Raw genomic sequence first — 25,135 nt, forward strand, 5'->3', positions numbered from 1 at the left:
TCGATGGGACGAGCGAGAACTTTTTCATACTGGTAAAAACACGGGTTTTCTGACGTATTTTTATGACTGAGAACAAAACATGAACATCTATTAAGCTAGTATTAACCACAGACCTGATTTCTGGCAAAAACTCATTCAAAAAAACATTAACTCAGAGATGAGGGATCCGGGAAATGTTCAAATGCTAAGTCTTTCCTGGGTTGTGGACTCATTACTGCACCACTCTATTTGAGTGCAGTAAAGTAGCTGCATATCATGATTGGAGACTGCAGTCTGTGTTGAGTAACACATGGCAGAGGTGTGAGTGGGAGAGCTCACACTATTCAGATAGTAGCAGCTCTGTCTGTTGCCGGGCTCCCTTTCAGCCTGGTGAGAATCCAACAATACTCGTCAATACTGACTCTCAAGGTGAAAGGCATTTTCAATAATTATAAATGTCCATGTTTGCGTCTGTACTGTGCTGCAGTGTTACCTTTACTGTACAGCGATATGTGAGCTTCTGACTGGTATTGTATTGTTATGCTGCTGCAGTCTCATGCGGTGAGGAGAAGGCTGTGGTTGTCTCTGAGTGCTCTAGTTTCCTGTTTTCTGATGACTCTTAATCTACACAAATCCCAGCTGATAGGGGTGGATTCATACTGGGTGTACATACATTTCTTTGAATACTGCTTTCTCTTTATTCATTGCTCCACTATAGAATTTCCCCTGCAGCTACCATTCTGTCTATGCTTAGTTTATACTCCTTCTATTGACCATACCATTTTGTACCACAAGACAAACCAATAAATTGCAAGTATTTAAAAAAGAAATCACTCCTTCATCCCCGTTTTCATAGGGGTTAGGGTGTTAAATGCTTTATAATTACCCCATTAATATCTATTATCATTTATACCTGATGGTATGCTCTATACCAATTCTGGCATCAACTTGCTACCGAAGTATTGATTCTCGTGACATCCTTAAACTCTCAACTCATCCTCTGTTGTTCTTTAATAGGAGATAGAAACACTCATGCATGCATTCTGTAATGCGTTCTCGATACCAGCTTGTTTCTGCTCAGGGAACTTGTCCGGCATTCATTGTGAAAAAAAAGCAGGTAAATACCCTGAAGAACTCACAAGTTCTAGAGATCAAGCAAAGAAGACACACAAGAGAAAATAGCAGCGGTGCATACAAGCAAAACTTACCAGAAAGTGAAACAGACATTAAAAGGTCCTTTTTATATAGTTGTGGTAACTAGCTAGATAAAAAGAATCATGAGATAAAACTTAGGTAGTGGTCTCTCTTAGATTTAGTTTGCTGCTAAAGGCTAAACAGCATAGTAGTAGTGTGTAGCAACCTTTACGATATCCTTTATACTTAAAACTTCCTCAACAAAAATACCTGTTTGAATACAATTATTTCTTATCTACCCTTTTATTTCTTTGGTGGAGGGGGGATTAGGAGGCGTTTAATTGGCCCACAGAGCCATTTGATGATCCCAAAGGCACTTATTAAGCATAATGAAGCATTAACCCTCCTCCACACTTCCATGCCTCACCCTTCCATCTTAGGGATGAGGATATCTCCCTGGAGCCAGCCTCAGTCTAATTCAGTGTTTTCTCATAGTGGGTCTGTTCTAATTAATTCCATAATGAGCCTCTTTCATGTGGAGTTACATAAAAAACTAAGGGGACACACTTCTGCGTCACCGGCCTCCCCCGAGCAGGTGTGGAGGAGTTGTTAGGGAGAGTGTCATCGGGTGGCAACCTGTTGAAGGACGGGGCCAGCCAATCATCCTGCAGCCCCCCTGCTGATTCTCCAGCTGCTCTCCTTCCTCAGATCATCTCCTTCACTCAATGGCCTCCATCTCGGCAGTGTATTTTTAGTCGGCCCCCTGAAAGTCAATAACCTCCTTTCTGACGGTGTCCAAATAAAACACCAACTCTAAAGAAGCCGGGCCGAAGTCAAAAAGCTTTGACGTTAGAAGACTTCTGTCGAATGTTGAATTTATTTCTACATTTTTTATTTGAGTTTTTTCTTCAGTTTTTTTTCTGATTTACCTATGCTATATTTAAGCAATAGCTCACGACAGGCCGTGGTATATGCTCATTATATCACAGTTAAGGGGCGTGGTTCGGCCCGACAACCCCCTTAGCACTAATACATGTTGAGAAACCTGTGCGCAGAAGGTTCTAATTCAGTCATGTGTCTGATTTCTTTAATATCGAGGTTTGCATGTCGAAGAAGAGACACATTAAGGCCGTAAACTGTAGTGTATCTTTGTACGTCGTACCACAAATACGTCTTTTTTTATTTGTATCTGTGGTAAACCTGTGCATCTGCTATTAGTGCCAGGTGTTACCAAGCAACCGTTACTTTTTTGAGAATCCTCATCTCCACTCTCTTCTTTTCAATTATGGAGGTAGTGTGCTGCAGAGCGAAGTTTCTTTTTTTAAGACGAAGGCTATTTCTCTAACCCCATGCCAGTTTGTTCTGAGAAATCGACAGTGGTGCAACATTGCTGGGAATTGGAAGAATATCACAATTGTTGAGAAGAATGAAGCAAAATAACAGCCAGCTGAGACGGAACGATTGACAAATCTTGAGATCAGCACGACCTAATACAAATATTTGTATTGAATTTGTAGCCTGATGGAAACAGCCTCAGGATTACTGGAGTATGAGGAGTAGGAAAGCCCACATGGAGGCCATGTGTTCCCAGCATATCCCCCCCAGGGGTCTGTAACAGGACAGGCCTTGATCTAATATCTCTACCAGCCTCAGTTTAAACGGCCTGCCAAAGAATGCCTTGCTGAATGCTATAGGGGGAAGAGCTGTATGTTCTTCAGGTCATGACCTCTGATGCTCTGTGACAGCCTGAAGGCTGTGACCTCTGCCTAACTTGGAGAGCATCATGTTACTGTTAACACTATTTCTGTGTTATTGTCACTATCACACTATCATGCCAAAATTAAAGCTAGAGATCGGTCAACACTTTAGAATCGCAAGAAATTGTCTGAGTACCTAAGTCAGTTCGGACATTCTTTGCGGTTAAGGTTTGAGTAAGTTTGCTTGAATAGCACACACAATAATAATTGTACGCGTACGTCTAGTAGTGTTCAGTCATACAGAAAAAATTTTTTCTTGTGAAACTTAGGTTGTCCACTTCAGTAGTAAGGGCAAAAGTCACTAGCATACAAACGCTTTTCAAGTAGACTATTTCGTCCGTAGAAAGTAGTTCCAATAAAAAAGATAAAAAGCAATTATATCATGATGATTATAATGCTCAGTTTAAGTTTAATATGCTGTTACATAGCCACATAAAAGGGAAATGATTGCTTGACACTTTTAGCGGGAAGTGAAAACCTTTTCCAATTTGGATAACCCTACCCAGGAGATGCATGTAAGTCTATCGACTGAAATGTCCTGCCATGCTCATAAAACTTTTAATATTTTATTTAAACATCATTCCAAGTTCATTTACATTGTTGAATTGCACTTTGCCTCAGTGCACACTGAGGCAAAGTGCACCTAGTCTCACATTTTGGAGAGCATGCCCGGCGACAGTGCTTTGCATTGTATTTGTTAAATGAAAAGATTGAGAATTTGCAATCGGCATCTTGTCACAAGATAGTCATACCTTCACTGGGCGCCCAAAGGCACTGCTTTGTTGTTGTCCTAGTCACAAGAAGAGCCTGTACATATTTTTTGTTTTATCGTCAGACCAAAAAGGAAAAGATGTATTGTCACATTGAAAGTCCAATTTCTGTCCTATGTTGACTACTGTTGTGCAAATGCAATGCATATGATAAAAAGAAGGCAAGATTGTGTCAAACAAATCAGAAACTCTTTTATTATGGTTAAGAAAAATCGTCCCATATTTCAAAGGAGTGGACTTGCACTTAGAGGCATGTTTTTTATGATTCCATCTATTTTGTTATATGATGCTTTGCTTAAATGCCTTAGAAACATACAAGATCCAGATTTAGTTAAGGACTGGTATTTTAAATACATTTCTAATAAAGACCCAGGCAGAGTCTCTTGGCCCTGACACACCAAACTGACACCAAAGAACACGTCCTGACGGACCCCGACTGTTGCATCGCCTCGCGTCTCTGCGTCTTGGCCAACAGTCGCACTGGAACACACCGCAAAGACTTCAGCCGACGGCCAAGAAGCACGTACGAACTGCGCATGCGTGAGTGGCAATAACTCTACTTACCAGCGGGCGGCGGTAGTGTGTATTCCTCATTCAAAAGAGGCAACAACCGGAAGACAGACAGCGTGATACACCGAGAGAAGAAGAACAGACTGCGTGATATAAACAAACAACAAATAGCGTGTGCGTTGGTCTTCAGTTTCTTCATTCCAGATCGCTATGATGAAAAATAAACTCTTGCGTCCAGCTGAGATGAAAATGAAAAAGAATAGCCGTCTGTGTGTGCCTTCTTAATCGTTTGTTTGGGTCCCTCACTTCCGTTTCGCTTCTCATGCACTGATTCGCTAGCTGAACAGCCAATCAGAGTGATTTTTTTGTTTTCGGCCAAAAAGGTGTTGGCACGGCCGAAAAGACACAACGGTGCGGGACACACCAATCTGAGTAGGGCGACACGACGCTCATCGACGGCCAGACATCTATCGATGGCCGAAATCGGCCCGGTGTGTCGGGCCTTTAGTTCCCCACGCTGTCTCAAAAGTAGGCCATGGACTCATGAACGAAGGCATGGGAAAGGAGAAGAGAGGAGGTGGAGAGAACTGAGTGAGTGAAATTGCCAAAGGAGGAAGAGGAGGTGTGTGTGTGTGTGTGTGTGTGTGTAGGAGAGGCTGGGGAGGATTTATTTTTACCTTTCTGTCAGAGTAGCCCCACTTTCTAATTAAGTGCAAATTAACTTTTGATAAGCTGAGGTCGGGTGGCAAAGTGCCACGGCTACAGATATAGACTCGGTTGGCCCTCCCTTTCTTCCCGCTATTAGACTTTCTCTCAGGGGCCCTGGCCTCCCAGGGTCCGCTGATTCACCATTGAGCCTCCTAGGGTCACCATGTGTTTCCAGAACCATCACATCAGAGATGGGTCAGACTAAATCTGGACCCTCTAGAAAGCTGCTGTTCTCGGTCCCACGTGGAGTCAATCTAGGACATGTATTCCCCAGATGAGACACTCAGAAACGTGTTTGTAAAACTGTCAACAGTATTGTTTTACTGCCTCACTTCCACGGGAACTCCTCCGTCAAGTTGGTGTCGGCTGAGTTCCTTCACTTGTGCACTTGAAGGGAGATTTTCAAAGATTCAATTCATTTCGGTTCTGGCACTGGGCTCCCACTCTTCTGTGGATAGGTATCTAAACTCAAGTCGCAGAAATATATTTTAAATAAGATAAGATTTACTTACGTGACCCCACTTTGGGAAATGTTTTGCGTCACAGCAGCATGTAAACAAGGCATTGCACATCACGTGAAAATGAAAAAGAGTAGAAAATGAACAAACATAAAATATAAGCATCTCAACATAAATAAGATAAAACACAACTAAAAACAAAGATAGATATCTGAAAACAATCTGTCAAATATAAACTATGTAGGGCCAATTTACAGTTAACATCATTTAAAAGTAGGATATTATTTACATTGAATGTGCAAGAAATAGACACACTATTTACAGATTGATGTTTTTATGTTTTTTTAAGTAAAAAGTGGTGGAGTCTAGTTTTTAAAGCAACACAAGAAACTATGAGCTGTGAGTTCTCTAAATGTGGCTTTGTTGCCCACCCACACGCTCAATGATGAACTACAACCACAAAATGCACACACCAAACAGTAACAACGATCAGTCAATGTATACGTATGAGTGTATTTGAACATTTACAGTTGTAGGATGGTCAGGTGGCAACTCTTGGGCAACCTTTGTGATACTCTGGCTGCTTGTCTCTCTCACCCTCTTTTTCTCTTCCTCCATCCATGTGACTAATGACAAGGTCCAGTGCTTATGTCCTTATATAGCCCTATGCTCTGTCTGATCTGGCTCACACACACACACACACACACACACACACACACACACACACACACACACACACAGGTGCCCCTGGTAATATCAAGGTTTATCAGGGACAAGATGTTGAACGCATTAATGAATGTGTTTGTATATCTGTGGAGAGTTCAGAAGCTCTATTTCTGACATTATTCCTACCTCGATGATGCATGAATAGGGGGGGATTACACTCAAAATCACAATGTCAACTGTTGTGTTCTCTTTGGCAACACCTGTTGCATGAAGCAGTGTTTGCTGGGAAGGTTTTCCCAGAGATCCAAACAGTGTCGGGAATACCCAGGAACGTTTCCACAAACACACAGTTTGTAATACTGGAAATGTAAGGGCTTACGTCACGTGGCCATCGGCTCAGTAACAATTGTGTTGCCACATTTGGTGTTAGATAATTACTAATTTCAATGGAAATATCTCAACATTATTTCTTTAGTTAGGATTGGGACGTGCATATCTCAATATTTGACCTTTTTATGAATAGAATTGAGCGTGACTACTGATCCGACAAAATCCGTTTCAGTTTGGGTCAGCTGGTGTGAAAGGCACCAAAATGATATAGTGAGATAAAAAGATTCTAAGCTCAAGCCTTTACTTGTCTCCTAATTATCTACGTTTTTATTTGTTTTATAATCAGGCCTCGAGAGACACAAACCAGTAAATGAACAGCTTTATCTGAAGTTAGCTTTGCTCAAGAATCTCTTCCAAGCTGAGCTTTTTTCCTTCTTTTTTGGCCTTTTCAGCAGGCATCACACTAAATATAAACACAGCGCAACTTTCTGTTAACTTGCATGTTGGTTTGAGTACAAAACTGGATTTGCAGGGGTCGTCTGTCTTCGGATTTAGTTGCTCAGTCTTGAGGTTTATGCTTCCTGTACAAAAATGAATGCAGCTTGTCAGAACCGATGTAAAGTGTACTATTCCTGAGGTTTCTCCCAAGCTTTTGGGTCGGTGAGCACAACAAATAATCAGAAAGGCAATGAGGTGTGCCGTGATGCCATTCAAGGATACTCCTGTAATATATTAGGGCTTTGTTACAGATACCCACAGAGCCAGCAGATCCCTTGTGTATTCTTAATATAGACTATTTTCCTTAGGACACACTCTCCATCACACACGCTCACACACAAACACACACTCGGCAGTGCTGTTCATCAGACCTAGTTATCGACATAGGGAGATCTCTCCTTAAATGGTATACTACCCAGGGCCCTGTCTCTGTTTCCAGTGCACAAACCAAATTGAGTCCAGGTCTGGGAAAAACCTTTTAAAGTGTAGGAGACAGAAAGAGAGGGAATACAAACAGAGCAGAAGAACGTGAGAGAAAGAAAAATGACAAGAGGCTTGACGATGCCTTGTAGAATATTATACGTGACCCTGAGAAAAAGATGTTGTAGTATTACAGTAATACTGTCGGTATATGCAAAGAAAACTACAATGGCACTCGACTAGCAGAACTCCGCCAAGGCCAATCATGCATTCACGTGATTACATACCCCCCTAGATAGTTACAATGGCAGTTGTACATACATTTTCCCCATTCCCACGCACAAATATGTTGTTGATTAAAGGGGCGCTATTATGCTCATTTTCAGGTGTATATCAGTATGTAGTGTCTCTACTTTAAAGAGTCCTCTCCTGCTGATGTTCAGGTGTATATCAGTATGTAGTGTCTCTACTTTAAAGAGTCCTCTCCTGCTGATGTTCAGGTGTATATCAGTATGTAGTGTCTCTACTTTAAAGAGTCCTCTCCTGCTGATGTTCAGGTGTATATCAGTATGTAGTGTCTCTACTTTAAAGAGTCCTCTCCTGCTGATGTTCAGGTGTATATCAGTATGTAGTGTCTCTACTGTGACATGTCTCCATGCTTTAATGTTCAAAAAGCTCTTTATTTTTCTCATACTGTCTGTGCTGCAGCACCTCTTTTCACCCTCTGTCTGAAACCAGAGCCCAGTCTGCTCTGATTGGTTAGCTGGCTGGCTCTGTTGTGATTGGTCAACCGCTTGGAGATGTCCAGGTCCTTAGCCTATCACGTACAATGTGTTGCAGCGCTTGCTAATAGAAGCACGTGTTTTACGTGGTGAGGTCACTTCAGAAGTAAACAAAAGGGGCCAATGGAGGCGTTTCAGACCGCGGGGGGGGGGGGCAGTGTGTCAGAGAGATACTCCCTCTGGAGGGAATGCAAGGATTTTTGCCTTTGTAGACCTGCACAAAAACCTAAAGAAAACACTACACTAGAAGAAACAGCCCAACAATGTTAACAGGCCTCTTCAAAAGAAACAACACGTGTTTTTTAGGAGAACATTTGTCCGTTAAATGTCAATGATGTTGCAAGAATATACTCCAAACAATGTCACTAAATTCTGTTCTTCTTTTCTCTTTGCAGCCAGAAAATCTACAGAAAACATGGCTGAGGGAGTTTTACCAGGTACGTGATACAGTTCCCAGCTAACATATGCAATAATGTTAGTCCAACAAGTTGCATATTACTGCATGGAGTCTTTTAAACTGACTTACTGGCAGCTCACCTTCTGATCTCGTGATATTCCACATGGCCAGTTTACTGCTGCGGCAATGGAAAACTCAATTTTCTTCCTTTACAGTAACATACTGTAGGCCTAAAGTACACTGCTTTATGTACTTTAACCACACTCCAGCTTTTACCATTGCACCAAATGTTATTAGACTTGCGACCTACTCATTTCCTTATGTGTATATGTTTTTCACAGTGGATGTAGTATTGGCCCCAGCCTGACAATTGTTTCTATAGTGTTGTCATGAGACTGTGACCACAAACCCCTAAGGCTAGTCCACATGATCTTCAGTTGGAGAACTAAGTGCATGTGCTTCTGATAGCTGAAACATCTGTCCTGCACAGAGAACATTTAAATATATTTCTGCAGTATTTTGAGCAAAAGCTTCCAAGTCCCTTTCATAAAAATGTATGTATGTTTACTTATACCTTTTTATAATTCAGTTAGGGAGACTTCAAAATGAATTATTGGAGACTTATAGCTGGGATCTTTTCACCTGATGTTCACCCCAGTTATTGCATTGGGTCTTTTTCAGAAAAGCAAAAGCTAGAGCTCAGTCATGTTTCATATCTGACTGTTTGATCTACATAGGAACCCCTGACTAACCACAACTCGTTCCACTGGGGTAAGGGAAGTGATGCAGCTACAACTCTCAACTGCTGTCTGAACGTGACAGAGAGATACAGGAGTAACGCAGTTTAACTATGATAACCAATCCTTTTTTTGTAGTTGTACATTCAGTATCCAAATACATTCTGTGTTAATTGCCACTTCCAGATGGCTCATTCTTACATCACGTTACATTACTTTTATCCAAAGCGACTTACACACACTTTAATACTGTAGACATGCCTGCATGAGCAATTTGGGGTTAAGAATCTCGCTCAAGGACACTTCTACTTGTTTGCTTCTAGCATCAAACCAGTGACCCTCTGTTTGTTAGGTTGAATGTATTCATGACTAAGAAATACAGTATGTATTTAAATAATCCTGTTTGTTTTGTTGTTTAAATATTTGTTCAAAATTCCCCTTAACAAAACAAATAAATGAGTGCCCCTAAGAGGAATACCATAATTCCAGAAGGTGGTGGGACATGTCTTGCCGATAGCAGATCAAAGTAGCCTTTTTTCGCTTAATCAGGCAGACCAGAAATTAGGCATTAGGGCCAAATTAAAGAAAGAAAGCTAATGTTAGCTAGCATCCCCCCCTTTTGTGCAATGTTGGGTGAACACAATACTGTGTGACGGGGAGTTGCCAATGACTATTAAAATATTATGAACATAAAGTAGCTCCTAGTGTGAATCAATGCTAATGTTAGCAAGCTAAACTATACAACATCAACAGGAAACTAGTTTGCCTTACTTAGCCAGCCACTACTTTCCAAGTGTAATATAATCTCAATAGCATGATTGTGCATGTCCCATCTTAAATGTTCTATTCAATTACAAAGGTGTAAAAGTGAATGCTCTGTGTAGTTTTTTCTAGCCGATTATTTTTTAGCCAGTAGTGCGCTACTAAAGTTGACGACATTCCTCCTAACATCGCTGTGCCCCACATATAAGTAAACTGCTGAAATGATAAATGTCCATCCAGAGGTATAAAGCTCTTTTTCCACAAATGTGTCCCCTTTTAATCACTGAAAAAAGTTACACAAAAGCCGTAGCGTTATACAGACTATTCATTATTATATAAGTCCTTACGCCAAATTTGAGCAGAATTCAAATTCCTGTCCATCAATGTCACTTCAACCGTCAAAGTCAAATGTGGCAGCACTTAACTAATTAAGAGACATATTGAAACAAAAAGAAAGTCAGACAGAAATTCTGAAAAAAAGAAGATGGATAATGAAAGACCCAAGGAGAATCACAGTCATGTAGAAAGAGAGGAAGACACACATAATGAAAACAGCCGCGTATCAAACTCCATCAGTGTGGATGGCTGGAAATGAGCAATTCTTCCAGCTCTACTCAACACTTTGGTGGATTTGTGTGTCATTGATAGTAGCGTCACAGTGCCCACCATAGGGCATCAGAGCCATGAATGTCTGGTGATGAAGCCCCGATGGCAAAGAGGCCAAAGGGGAGCTGGGAGAAGTACTCCGATTGTGTAACTAAGTAAAAGTACCAGACCAGTGTTGGACTACTCTGTTACAAGTAAAAGACCTGCAATCAAAATGTTACTCAAGTAAAAATTGAAAAGTACTAGCATCAAAATATAGTTAAAAGTAGTCTTTGTGCAGATTGGTCCATTTCAGAATAATATATATGATATGTTTTATAATGATTGATCATTAAAGTGTTCTCAAAGCTGGTAAAGGTGCAGCTAGTTTGAATGACTTCAGATTTAAGAGTTGATTATATTTCACATCATTAATCCAGATCTGTAAAGTAACTAAAGGTATTAAATATATGTAGTGGAGTAAAAGTACACCATTTATCTCTGAATTGTTGTAGGGTAGAAGTACACATTTGCTAAACAATTGACATACTTAAGTAAAGTACAAGTACCTCAAAATTGTACTTAAGTTTAGTACTTGAGTAAATGTACTTGAGTTACTTTACACCACTGCAAGTGAGAAACAAGTCAGTGGGAAGAGGTCAACGTGTTGTTAGGAGGCACGTTTTCACTCAAAACCAGGAAGTAGTATAACTAACATGAGTTTCCAGTTGCAGCTTTATTGTGAAGAAGTATCCTGCATGTGACCAAGACACATTTTCTATTATTCGAACATCCTTAAACGGGAGCTTTTTTGAAAGTCTTTAAAAGTGAAAGTAAAATGTTAAAAGTCAGAGGACTCTATGAAGGGCATAGTCAAACAGGGATTATGGGGTTACTTTAAACATTTGTTATCTCTGCCAAGTTTGTAGCACACAGTTCTGCCCTCCATTTGGCGTGAAGGTATTACAATATTTTACCTTGTAGTAGTAGTAGTAGTAGTAGTAGTAGTAGTAGTAGTAGTAGTAGTAGTAGTAGTAGTAGTAGTAGTAGTAGTAGTAGTAGTAGTAGTAGTAGTAAGTAGTAGTAGTAGTAGTAGTAGTAGTAGTAGTAGTAGTAGTAGTAGTAGTAGTAGTAGTAGTAGTAGTAGTAGTAGTAGTAGTAGTAGTAGTAGTAGTAGTAGTAGTAGTAGTAGTAGTAGTAGTAGTAGTAGTAGTAGTAGTAGTAGTAGAATGTTTTTGCAAATGTATACATACTTTATAGATCTAAATGCCAAAGCTCCCCACAGAAGTGAAAAACACATTTAGTGTTTAAATGTATAAATCCTACAGAGGAGTTGTCTGTGCCAGCTTTTTGCGTTCCTGTTAGCTCTTAATGGTCCTACTTGTTCACAAATGACACATACAAATATACATATGTTCACTTAATTCTCCCAAGGAGCTGATTCTTTGACCGATTCTGTTTAGACTTAGTGACCTGAGTGGGAACTATAGCTGGAAAAGTGGTTAGTTCAGAGCAGTATGTAAACCAAATACAACAACACCTCCAACGCTGCTTGGAAAAATACACAATCGTATTTGCTATTCCCAGGAAGCCCGGGTTATTGGTTGAGAAATATTCCAGACTCACCCTGAACACACACACAATGTCTTCATTCTATTTAGCCTCAAGCATATACAAGAGTGCTTTTGGTCAAATATTTGAATAATGTTGCAGGATCTAATTATGTATACTGCTAGCCTAAAGGGATAGTATTCTGGTTATTTATAAGGCTGTTTAAAACCTGCAACAATACGTGTTAGTGTAGTACATGTAAAATCCTTTGAACTACTCACGAGGCGTTTGAGATCTGCAGTCAAATGATTTGTCTGTGATGGATTGCCTCATGTGGCAGTCATGGATTTTTCTCTTATGAATTCAATACACCCCATACTGAATACATGTGATTCATACTAATAACTAGGAAGTCAATTCTGAATACATAATTAGTTTGAATGGTTATTACCAGACCAATAAGTTTCACTAAATGCCTTTTTGTGTCAACTAAAACCAACAGCACTTATGTTACTAATTGCTGAAACATACTGTGGCGTGTCTCGTGACTTTACATTTCTTTGACTACAAAAAGTAAATGTAGCCTATAGTTTGGGTACAGTAGGATTTACAGGCAACCAATCAGGGGTCTTACATGATCCTGCTTCTGTAGTTCTGTAATACTGTCTGTACTGCTGAGGCCCAAACCAATATTTAGATATCACTAACCAGTAAAGTGACAAAGTAGCGGGCAATAACAAAGCACATTCACTCATGTACTGTGCTGAAGTGCACTTTTGACGCACTTCAACTTACTAAAGTATTTCTATTTCCTGTTACTTCAGACTTCTACTCAAATCAGAGTTAAAAGTACTCTTTTTCGGCACTACTTTTATACAATAGCATTAGTTTCTTTGAAGATTCAGATTATTGATATGATATTTATCAACTAGTTTCTCGTGTATATATAAGTTAGGTTATGAATTTTCTGCAGTATATAAAAGAAGCTGAAAAAGCGCTTTTAACAGCTGCATAATTAAAATGATGCAAAACATGAATCCATCAAACATTTTGTGAAATATGTCCTTGCGCAGAATATTGACTGTTTCTCTATAAAAACATGTTGATGTCAATGCTTTAGTTAAAATAATAGTTTTAATCCTGGACTCTTACTTATGAATACTTCTACGCTGTTGAATTCATACTTAAGTATAATACAGATCTTAGTACATTGTCCACCACTGCAGCTACACAGTGTATTTACATTAAGTTCCACCAAGTTGAAATGTTACTACAGCTATTCTGCATCATTTTTAAAGACTAAAAAAAACCTTTGGACATATTTGAAGAAATGTTGTCTTAGCTCCGAGCCTCTTGGTGGATGTTGACTTAGGGCGGGTTCCCACATAAAGGTCCGGTTTCTAAATCGGACCAATGTGAGGTTGATACATTGCTTTTCCAACCGGTCCGGTTTGCTTTTCCAACATGGTACGCTTCCTGTGATTGGTTCGAATGGTGTTAACACCAGAAATGAACCGCCCAAAGTTCAGTTCAAAGCGGTCCCAGAACAACCCTCTCAGGAGGAACACAGAGCCGCTCTTTGGTCCACACCAGAGTTCCAGTTTGGCATTTACTACCCCAAACAAGCCCCAGCTCTGTTCACCTGGACTGAAAAAGGCTGGTGTGAACACAACTTTCTTTCTGAGGGATGGTGTTGCTAGGAGATCCGCTCTGCTACTGACCAGAGAACGTATTAACCATGTCTAGTATACAACAACCAGCGATTAGTAACGTCAGAGTAGCCTGCATCAGAGAGTGAAAGTTAGTCTACTGTCCCAATGTTAGCAATGATTCCAATAGACTTTTCATTCAAATGATATTTCCACACCTGCTGAGTCATTTACAGCTCCTCTCACTGAGGGGCTTATACACAGAAGAGTGCTTTTGCATCTGATAGACCTCTACAAAGAAACCATGCATTTCTCAAAGGTGAAATGTCCTTACTGCCCTGCCAAGCAAGTAGCTTCTTGATGCTCCTGCTATTCGCACATATATTTACATTTGATTATTATCAAACATTTACAAAAACATGTGCCCATTTTATGCATGCAAATCCAGTCCACCTCACAAAGATTAGTCTGGCAATCTGAAACAATTTTGACTTTTACAGCCTCTCTGGATTTTAAATTCAGGATTTTATTTCAGTTTAGCTGCACTTCAGATTAAGAAATGTCAAAGAATTAGCTGAAAAACAGCCATTAAGAAGTACTCAAAACAGACAGTACTGTAACTTAAAGTAAGATTAAAATATGCCTTAACCGGCTCTAAATGTGATCTTTGAAACTCCTTTGCTACATTCCTCTTTTCTAGTTCTAGCAGTTGTTATGATTGTTTTGACACCAACCATCAATGGGCCTCTCCAAGTCTCTCCTTTTGTCAACTTTTCACTTATAATAATTAGTCACTGGCGTGCCAAAACATGTCGACTGTCAGGTGATTCCCTCCTGTACTGAGGTTATTGGATTTAATGAGCATAGAACATGTTCATGTATATGTGTGTGTGTGTGTGTGTGTTTGCTTGTGGAGGCATGTCTTTTGACTTTTGGTTAGCGCTGTTGAGGAATTCTGTTTGCATTGTGCAGCAGGCTTGAAGGTATCATATCTCTTAATGTGTGTTAGACAGAGGGAGAGAAAAGCATGCATGGAGGGAGAGAGGGAAAGAGGGAGAGAGAGAGGGAGAGAGGGAGAGAGGGAGAGAGGGAGAGAGGGAGAGAGGGAGAGAGGGAGAGAGGTGTGCCCCTGTGCGAACCGGGCAGGCCTGTAGCCTCATGCCAGCGGGCTGACGTCATGGAAACAAGCATCAGACTCTGAACTCGTCGCGGCTGGGAACACAGTGACGGCAAGAGAGAATCTACAATCAGCCACGCTGCGCTAGCTCATCGTGACCCTCACAATACACTCACTGTGTCTTTAGGTCCGTTGGCTAGCCCGCCATGTGGTCATAAAACTATAATTGTTCTTCCACTGGAAAACCTCTGCGCATAGGAATAAGAAAGCACTATGTGTATCTTCATGTCAGGCTGCTGCTTGGAGGTGACCCTGAAAGAATCCAAATGATGTTTCACACAGGAACACTTTGGTCTCACGGACAGTCAATTGATTTACTTCAATCATGTGGGATGTTAGGAAAGTGCAGGATTCATTCCTTTTTTCTTGTCACACATGTACACAGATAATTAAAGTGAAGGCATTGAACCCATGAGGAGCAGTGGCCATCTATTGAAAATACAGCGGCTCAGGGTCAGGATTACAAAAGACCCCCATTTATCTTAATAGTTATTAATACAATAAACACCATTTTATTTAACTGTACACTATTTAATTTAACATTCTGTTCTTGTTAATCGTATTCTATGTATATGTATATGGAATCCTGCATTTACATGGTCACTTACAATAATTCTGCTAAATGTAGCTTATCGTATCTTTTTCAGTTGACTTCATCTGCATTACTTGCACATTGGTCTCACAACATAATCTGCACTTTTTATTCTACTCTATTCTACTCTGCTTCTTCTTGTACTATTTTTATTTATTTTTTGTTTTATTTCTTATACATATTTCTGTTGCATTGTTGGAAGAGCTTTGAGCTGAAGTTGTTCATTGCCCGTACACTGAAGCTACTGTGCATATGACCATAAAGCCTTTGAATCTTGAATCTAGTTTAGGAGCTTGGTGCCTTGCTTAAGGGCGCTTTGCCAAAGAAGCAAACCGGTACCTTTTGACTAACCAGTTCACACTTGTACTGGATTCATTTGAAAACTTAACGTCACCCTTGGGCTCCCAAGCCAAGTTCCTAACAACTCTGTTATAGGCCTGTTATAAGGACACATAAATAAAATAAAATGTTTTATTGGAGTGCCAAATCAAACAGTAGCAGCCCCCAAGTGCGTTATGGTTAAAGGGCAACTGTATGAATACACACTCAGTCAACTGTTGTTGACTCACAGGGTTGTTAGGATGGAGCTGTGTTGTTTTTCTTTTAAACAATTCATCCCGTTGTCCCACTGTAACATCCTGGAAAACACTGTAAACAACAAAGCTGTTAAACTGGCTTTCATTGAGGTGTGATGACAGCAGGTCTGCCTGTCAGTGCCTGCACCTCACACCATCTCTGTGTCTGTGTCCCTATACCAGTCTGTATTGAACCTTTAGATAACAGCTTCAGGGAATTCCTCAAGGAAGTGAATTGATCTATTCCACGACACACCTTGGTCATAGTTCAGTGGAGTGTTTGTGCCAGCTATCGTACTCCTCTGCTGTTCACTGTCTGTTTATCTGGGCGGGCGACAAGCATTTCTGTATGATTGTTATCTTCATCATTTACAGGAATCTACCTTTCAATGTAATCTTTAAGGGTGTAAAGAAACATTAGTCAGCACTTATATCAAACAAAGTAATGCTATTACTCAGCTTTTTCTTCATGTGATCATAGCCGGTATGAATATCTTGGATGGTATATTAGAGAGAAGAATGCAGAAACATCCAACAAGCTTAGCTACAGTTAGAGTGAGTTATTTTTGACTTGTACTACTGCAATGAACAAGGTGTGGATCATTTCTTCAAACTTGGTTAGTTGAACTTTACAGGAGCACGACTAATAAATAAAAGTAAATAAACAAAGTGGTAACACTTTCTACTACACACATGTGTGCAATTCATTAGCAACATACTGTTACTCTATGAACATCTGCTTATAGCAGTGTCAAATCCTAGTTATAAGCACATTCATAATGCTTTATCACTATTATCGTAACACATTATACAGCATTTGAAGGACTTCTAAGGTCAAGTCCTCCAATACTTCACCATTTTCTCTTCACAATGTGCTATCATGTGAATTTATGTTGGTCTAAGTAGTTATTGTTTGCTTTAAGTCAAATAAAAAGAAACAAGAATATCACTAACACACAAACAATGACCACTTATTGATTAATTTATAATACCATTATAATGAACTATAAAAATAATATTCTTTATCCTTGAAAATAAAGATACTATAAGGAAATGATATTTGACCTTATAAGGCAGTAAATGCTTTAGAATGAAGCATAATGCATGTTTACTGTCCTTAAAGGCCCGGACACACCAAGCCGATTTTGGCCGACGATGAGCGTCAGGCCAACGATGAGCGTCGACACGCCCTACTCAGATTGGTGTGTCCTGCACCGTCGTGTCTTTTCAGCCGTGCCGACACCTTTTCGACTGAAAACCCACCGATTCGACATGTTGAATCGGTGGGCAGTCGGCCAAAGGCTGTCGGCAAAATAAATCACTCTGATTGGCTGTTCAGCTTAGCGAATCAGTGCATGAGAAGCGAAACGGAAGTGAGGGACCCAAACAAACTATTAAGAAGGCAAATCTGAGATTTCATTTAACTCCAGCTCTCGACACAGGTTGGGGAAAGCCCCATGAGCTTCTCGCTGTAGAGTGAAAATGGAACGCACACGCTATTTGTTGTTTGTTTATATCACGCAGTCTGTTCTTCTTCTCTCGGTGTATCACGCAGTCTGTCTTCCGGTTGTTGCCTCTTTTGAATGACGAATACACACTACCGCCGCCTGCTGGTAAGGACAGTTATTGCCACTCACGCATGCGCAGTTCGTACGTGCTTCTTGGCCGTCGGCTGAAGTCTTTGCGGTGTGTTCCAGTGCGACACATGGCCAAGACGCGAGGCGACACAACAGTCGGGGGTCCGTCTGTGTCAGTTCTTTGGTGTCAGCTTGGTGTGTCCGGGCCTTAAAACTACACTTCAATAAGTATGTTTATAATGTATACAGACATAGGAATCATAGAAGTTGTTGTAGAAGAACTACTATTATTTAGGAGGCACATGATTTATATTTTGTCAATAAATGAATCAAAGCCTGTACCTGCACTCTCAGCTTGTCTCCCAGTCATTTACACACAGGCAAAGCAGGGCCATTTGCATGCCCAACGTGTGTGCCCAACATGTGTGCAATAGCCTGGGTTAAATGGGAATCCGGCTTTCTGCTGGAAACCAGTGCTTTGCATTGCACCACAATGAATTGAATAATCCCACAGGCCATTTGCATTGGAAACTTCTCTAGACAGGCCTTGATGATGTAAGATCCCACATCCAGTCTGTGATGTGTAAATGACAGATGCCGTGGTGAAGGTCATCAGATACATCATTTATTTGATGTGTTGTACCTGAAGGCTGATTATAATATGCCACCTGAAGCATTTATGGAAACGCATGACATAGAGATGTACTGTAACACATCTTGGTTTACTCAGAATCAGCATAGCGTTTATTTATAAAGCTTTGTTGGGTAAACTCCCGTATTATATCTGCTCTCTGATAACACAGAGAGTAGCAAGCAGCTATTGTCTGAGATCGTATGATGTAGTATTGTTACGTGTGCCAAGAGCAAGGACGGTCTTAGGTAAGACAGCTTTTATGTGCGCAGCTCCACTTGCTTGGAACAATCTTCAGCAAGAATTGAAACTGAGCAATCTCATTCCTCTGCATGTTTTTAAAGCTAGGCTAAGTGAAATGCTCGTTGATACCATGGGTACTTGTAAATGTCTATAACTATGTAAATGTATCCTGTAAATATAATGTATGATGTCCTTTATTGTTTTATGTTTCATGTGGAACCTATATGCTGCAGGTCTCCCTTGAAAAAGAGATCTATGATCTCAATGGGACCATCTGGTTAAATAAAGGTTTGAAATGAAATGAAATCATTCATTTGTCCCAAAGCATTACAACAGCAAAGTTACAGCGCAGATCGAAGGCAAACAAACAGACTTATGTTAGATTGCTTAGTATTTTATCTGAATCCGAATTCCTTTATTTGTCCCACAACGGGGACATTTGTATTATTACAACAGCAGATAGTGCAGATAAAGTGAGGACTCCAGATTGTATCATGAAGCCTCAGTTGTTGTACGTCAGCTCACATACTCCTCTCATCCCTGTGATTATTTCCCACCTCCAAATAGGAACCATGAAATGAGACTCAGGCTGTCCTGATTAGTCTCATCAAAGACCCTCTCTGTCTGAAGATGATCTGGTCTGCATTGCCGTTCTTGACCTCTAACCTAATTATTAAGGCTAGAAACTGTAAGAACAAAAACGTGTATTTATTGGCATACATGTATAAATAAAGGATAACAAGTTCAGGAAATATCAATTACCGGCGTCAGAAATCAGTTGAGCCAGTCTCTGACGCATTGCAACATGAGAAAGCTGTTTTATTTATTTATTTGGAAGCAAGTATAACCCTTGCAAGGGGTGATCTAATGTCCAGCTGACTTTGCCCATCAAATTGATTCCTTTCAGAACATAAATCGCTGGTTTGGGTTAAAAATATACTGAAAGACCTCTTTTTTACTAATATTAGTTGATAAACTCAAACTGTTTTCAGCCTTGCAGCTCAGCTACTTTCAGGGCCCTGAAAAACCCAACCAAAGTTTGAACCTAAGGAATGTGATTTTGTTACATTACCTTAACTCAGGGGTGTCAAACTCAATTTCATCGCGGGCCACATTAGCATTATGGTTGCACTCAAAGGGCCGGTTGTAACTTTAAGACTATATAAAAATACATATATACATATTTAATATATATAAAATAATGTATTATATTACATGTTTGCCTCTGCATTGGATTATTATGGGATAGGGTAATAACTTCACAATTAACTACGTCTGAAGGCAGAAGTCTGGGGCAAATAATTGCAAGTCTCTTCAGTGCGCATGTCACAAAATGATTTAAAAAGAAAAGCCAAATTCTGGAAAAAAAGTAAAAAAAAAAAAAGGAAGTGACATTTTGAAAAAAAAGTAACATTTTGAAATAGAGTCAAATTCTAAGAAAAAAAGTCTAATTTGAGATGCATTGTGGGACATGTAGTTTATGGGCAACGTGCTTCTGTAAATCGGCATGTAACCGTATAATAAACATATTATATTCTTTGCAAGCTCTTGTGGGGCCACAGAAAATGAAGTCACGGGCCGGATTTGGCCCCCGGGCCTTGAGTTTGACACCCCTGCCTTAACTGCTCGCTTTTAGTTTCACAATGCAAATGTTCTAGCACTGCAAAGTACCATACGTGATGCTACGACCTAACGCATCAACGTCTTGAGCTCAGACCGTCTATACTATCAATTGATTGGTTTGTAGACAGGCTTGAGATGTCACGAGAACCTAAACTATACCTATGTCCTAGGTATGATATGAATTGTTGAACCATCAAATTGGACAAACATGGTGCCACGATTTATTAAGGTTAGACTGATGTTATATGTCTGTTTCATTGTATTTTGTCCTAATATTAGTCCTAGAATTTACTCCTTTGCCAAACATCCTCTGAATGTTTGGCAAATTCAAAGTTCTACAAATGTACGATTTAGACAAATAGGACCTGGAACATCCTTGACATGTCAATGTTGCGTTGGAAAGAAGAAGACAGAACAAGAGGGATGATGAGAGGACACACCTCCATATCAAACACATCAGCGTCAGGTTGAGAAAGGCTCCCATATGGCAGCTTTCTGTGAGTCAGGCTGTCCTCGGCTCTGCCATAGCAGCTGTCACCGTCTGAGGGCTGTTTAGAGAGGCCACTACTGTTAGCCATCATTAAATCATGTTATATAGATACAATATTTGGCATGTCAATATGTCGGTCAATGCTCACCTGAAATGTCAACAGAATTCTTTGCTGACAGCGGTTCCTCTAATTGGATATTGGTCACGGCGTTGTTCTTTGCCAAAGTAAAGTAAGGTTGATGCTGTTTGGTTTTGGTTTCTGAAAGCATGGGTGATTCTAGTAATGAAATGACCACCTGGATGCTGTCTGTTTGCCAACCTGCATTTACAGCCTGGAAAGATACATAGAATGCAGTCGATTAACGCAGTACACACACACACACACACACACACACACACACACACACACACACACACACACCCCCCACACGTCACATTGCAGCCTGACATTAGTTGCAAGCTCCTTGAGAATGTGACCTTTTCCATCGTGACTTGATAGGTCCACTAATCTTTCCAAGTTTGAGCCGCTGCAGGTCCCACTGCTGGGTCATCGGGCTAAGTGACAAGCCATAGGTTGATGGAAAATCCATAGTGTTATTGCCATACATTACTTTTATTTGATTGGGCCTGTAGTGAGCATAATGCAACCGTGAGGCGGGGCGCTGGTGAAGTAGCAGGGCTCCGTCGGGGTCCAGGGACCATTTGTCGCTCCTCCAGCCCCCCCCCCAGCACCCAGTGACAGTGATGTATGTTCTCTGCCACCATCCATAGGCCCGACCCTGTGAGTGCTTGTGAGTGCTGTAAATCACCCCCTGCTATTGATTTTTCCATTAGAGGTCAGCCGCCCTGAACACCTCTGACAGGGCGCTCACAAACACCTCGCTCTGTGAGGAGGGAATGTTGAAGGAGAGCAACATGAGGTCACGTGACTGGATGGGATATCTTGCAGGAAGTGAACGTTACCACTTTTTACTTTATATGCAGCGTGTAACCACCTTTTTATGTCAACCGCAGATAGGCTTTTTTCATACTTTCCAGTAGGAGGTATAGCGAAGAGGGTTGGGGCTACATGTGAAAACATTTTGGAGATCTGGCCAAAAGTCTTTTTTTGTTTTTTGGGGTTCTGAGAGTAAAGTCAGAATTCTGAGAAAAACAACTGAATTCTGAGAAAGATAATCTGAATACTGACATTAAAGTTAAACAAGTCAGAATCTTCTCAGAATTCTGACTTTTCTTCTCTAAACTCAGAACTAAAAACGAAATAACTTTTGGTCAGATCTCAAAAGATCTTTCACATGTGGCCCTAATCTTCTTCTGTAGAGGTACGTCACAGCACATGTGAAATGCCAGACCTGTGCCAAAGATAAATGAAACATTGTGTCTTTTCATTTATTTTTGAAATGTATTCATCCAGTTTAAAGTAACAGAATCAGTGCACATTTAAAATAACAATAACAAAAGGTCTTGGTGAGCAGGGCTGTGGAAATTAGAGATGATCAGATCATGGAAAATATATTCTTGATTCAAAGATGTTGTCATATTCATAGCTACAGCGTAGTTGATGGCAATGCACATCTTTAGTTACTGACTTTACTTTACTTAAGGCATAAAAGAAAAAGACATCAAATAGTGCAAACCATACAATGGTGCAAGTACAATGCAGGAATAAGTCAAATAGAATCAAATGAAACAGAATCTAATTGAAATACTGTACAGTGGAATAAAAACCAGCTTACTGTAATAATGTATAAACACAAGTACGTGGACTAGCATATGTGAAATTGTATAACATTTGTTTTAAATTCACTCTTGCTGATTAACAAAGCAGACATCCTGCTCCAGAGAACATCTAATGTTCAGCAGGGCACAGTTTAGTTATCTCATTTCTGATATTAAGTCAGTTCAAATATTCTCCATATCATTTTATAATTAGTTGTTGTTGTTATCATTACCTTGATGCGCGATGCAATCAAATGTTGCATTACATTCTGAATACCTTAGTGGCAGCAGCTGCTCAGTCTGTAAGGACCTGGCTTGGGAACCGAAGGGTCAAGAACCATTTTACCGGGGGCTTTGCTGCCAGTTCTTTTTTGAGAGGGGCACATTTAATGTGGGATGAAAATACATTTTATTCAGTATAAAGTCAAACTGTACAAAAAACCCATAAAAAGCATGTTTGGTATTTGTTTCAGTTACAGAATTTGTGGCAATAACTTCGTTAAAATGTTGTCCGTCTAGTTGGTAGAGCTGGCCGTCCTGGGGCTTGCTCCCCATGCAGAAGACCTGGGTGGGTTCGAATCCCGCCTGGGACCAATCGCCATCTGTCATCCCCTCTGATTCCCCCATTCAACACTGTCACATTGGCACAATATGCCCAAAAATGTCTTACATTTACTTGGGTACACATTTTTATTAAATTACAATTTTAAAGGCAAACCATTAGCACAACTTTGGCTCAAGTTGCCGCACAGTTTTTGAAGCAACACTATTAGAATTAGTATTAATATAGACTATTCTTTCTGGATGGGCCGCGCTTATTGTTACCAGGCCCCTGGCCCCTGGCCCCTGGTGGCTTGCCCCCCCAGAACCGCCCATGGACCATACACACTGCAACAGGTAGCTGGAGAGGTGCTTGTTCGCCTCCAGTGCCACCAAACCACAAACGCATGTGTGTTGTGGCCTTTGTATATAAGGTAATCTTCCCCATAAAGATGAATAAAGTACTTCTTAATCTTAACCTATTTCTACAGTAGTCTGTATATGCTGGAGTCTATTCCACATTCTGATAAGCATTCCTTCCATAATCCTGCAGTTGTTGTTGTTGTTGGTACAGTGATGTGTCAGCAGGTGCAGTGATGTGTGATGGTCCCTCACACCCTGTACACACTGAGCTGCAGGCCCTCCTGACGCTGGATGAAGAGGTGTCGCTGTTACGCTTGTGGAACAAGCTCTCTAAGTGCCTTCTGCCTACATTAGCAAGGCACTTTGTCTTGTGTAAATATAGTAGCATGTCACACAGTTGAGTTAGGAAGAGTTGTGGAGCCCCAGGCGCCCGGCTCATTTAGGTTTTTGCGCACGACTGAATAATTCAGCTCAAGGTTTATTTAGTTTGAGCAAATGTGCTGTAACAGCTGGTGTGGTGTACTGACAAGTAGAGTGGAAGGGTTTGTCCCTTTTGAAATGCTCATCTGTGTTTTTCCTCTTTCTTACAGACAATACAGACACACAAGCCTCACTTCTTTGCATTGCACTGTCAGGAGGTGGGGGGGAAGAACTATGAGGCGTCCATGTCCCACGTGGATAGTTTTGTCAAGTGAGTATCCTGCTCATGCCCTTTTCATCTTGTCATTTTCATAATAGTTTTAGTTGATTATGTTAATAGTTGAGCAGTTTCCATGAGGGAAACCCCCTCCCGATGTGGAACATGCAGGAGTAAAGTGTGTTGTAAAGTGGAGGACTGCTCCCCCCACTGGTGGCATCCCAGCTGTACATCGGCACAGCAACACATGTTGTTGGCCTTAAACAATATGCTAATAGTGTACATGTAGGATCAGAATGAATTTCCACTCAGTGATTTGAGGAGCCAGTCTTTCCATCACTAACTAAGTGCTTCAATTGATTCAGTATTCTGTCATTTATACTATGATGTAGTCTTTGATCTGTATCTAAAATTGTTAGTGTGATAAAGGTTATATATATTTTAAGTGGTTTCTTTTCCACATGAGTTGAACAAAAATGAAGAAGTAATAATAAAGAGCATACAAATGAAGACTATATACAAATCAACAATATGACAATTCAAATCTATAGAGTATCTGTAGAACATGCAGCATACAATGTAACACTTAAATAGACCAACCTACTACTAAAATATAAACATAGGATGCTTAATTCATTGTACTTATATATAAGTAGGAAATAAGTGTTTTATTTATTTATTGAAATTCAATGAGGTAGATTGTATTGACATTGACTGATGTGTGTGTGCATGTGTGTGTGTGTTCTGTCCATCAGAGAGCTGTTGTCCAGTGATGTGATGAAGGAGTACAACAGAGCCCGCGTCTACCTCGATGAGAACTACAAATCCCAGGAGCATTTCACAGTAAGTGCTCTTTGATGTGTTGGTGGTGCACAAAGCCCTTGCATTTAAAGTGGTTTCATCTTTCAAGCGTATATGTGTTAAATGAGAAATACATCGAGATTACTATTATTTATTTTTCTTATTTTTCTATTATATATCCTTACACCAGGATTTTATCCGGGACTGTTCAGCCACAACTGAATTACGCTGAATAGAATTAGAACACAAAACATTATTCTACTACAAGCAGGAAAACATACTGCAGAATTTTAAAGATTTTTGTCAAATTAGACACAAATGTAATTGTATTAGTTTATTTAACAGTGGCCAAGCACGACACGACTGCTAATTTGCATCAATAGTCCCCTGGACAGGAAGTAAACATGCAGTACAAAACAATAAATACACTATACAATAAAAAAAAGAAGCACAAACAGTAAGTTACATCACACA

At 40.2% G+C, this 25,135-nt stretch overlaps 1 protein-coding gene across 2 annotated transcripts in view; it reads left to right on the forward strand.

Annotated features, from left to right (window-relative positions):
- Positions 1 to 25,135, forward strand: part of LOC117475901 (inositol polyphosphate-5-phosphatase A) — a 163,768-nt gene that overhangs the window by 29,859 nt on the left and 108,774 nt on the right. For both annotated transcript variants that reach the window (XM_034122248.1, XM_034122256.1), the window contains exons 2-4: positions 8,408 to 8,449; positions 23,814 to 23,914; positions 24,616 to 24,703. In XM_034122248.1, the coding sequence (XP_033978139.1) occupies positions 8,408 to 8,449; positions 23,814 to 23,914; positions 24,616 to 24,703 (231 nt within the window). The remainder of the gene's footprint in view (positions 1 to 8,407; positions 8,450 to 23,813; positions 23,915 to 24,615; positions 24,704 to 25,135) is intronic.

The sequence above is a fragment of the Trematomus bernacchii genome, unplaced genomic scaffold (assembly GCF_902827165.1).
Source record: "Trematomus bernacchii unplaced genomic scaffold, fTreBer1.1, whole genome shotgun sequence".
In the NCBI taxonomy this organism is placed as follows: Eukaryota; Metazoa; Chordata; class Actinopteri; order Perciformes; family Nototheniidae; genus Trematomus; species Trematomus bernacchii.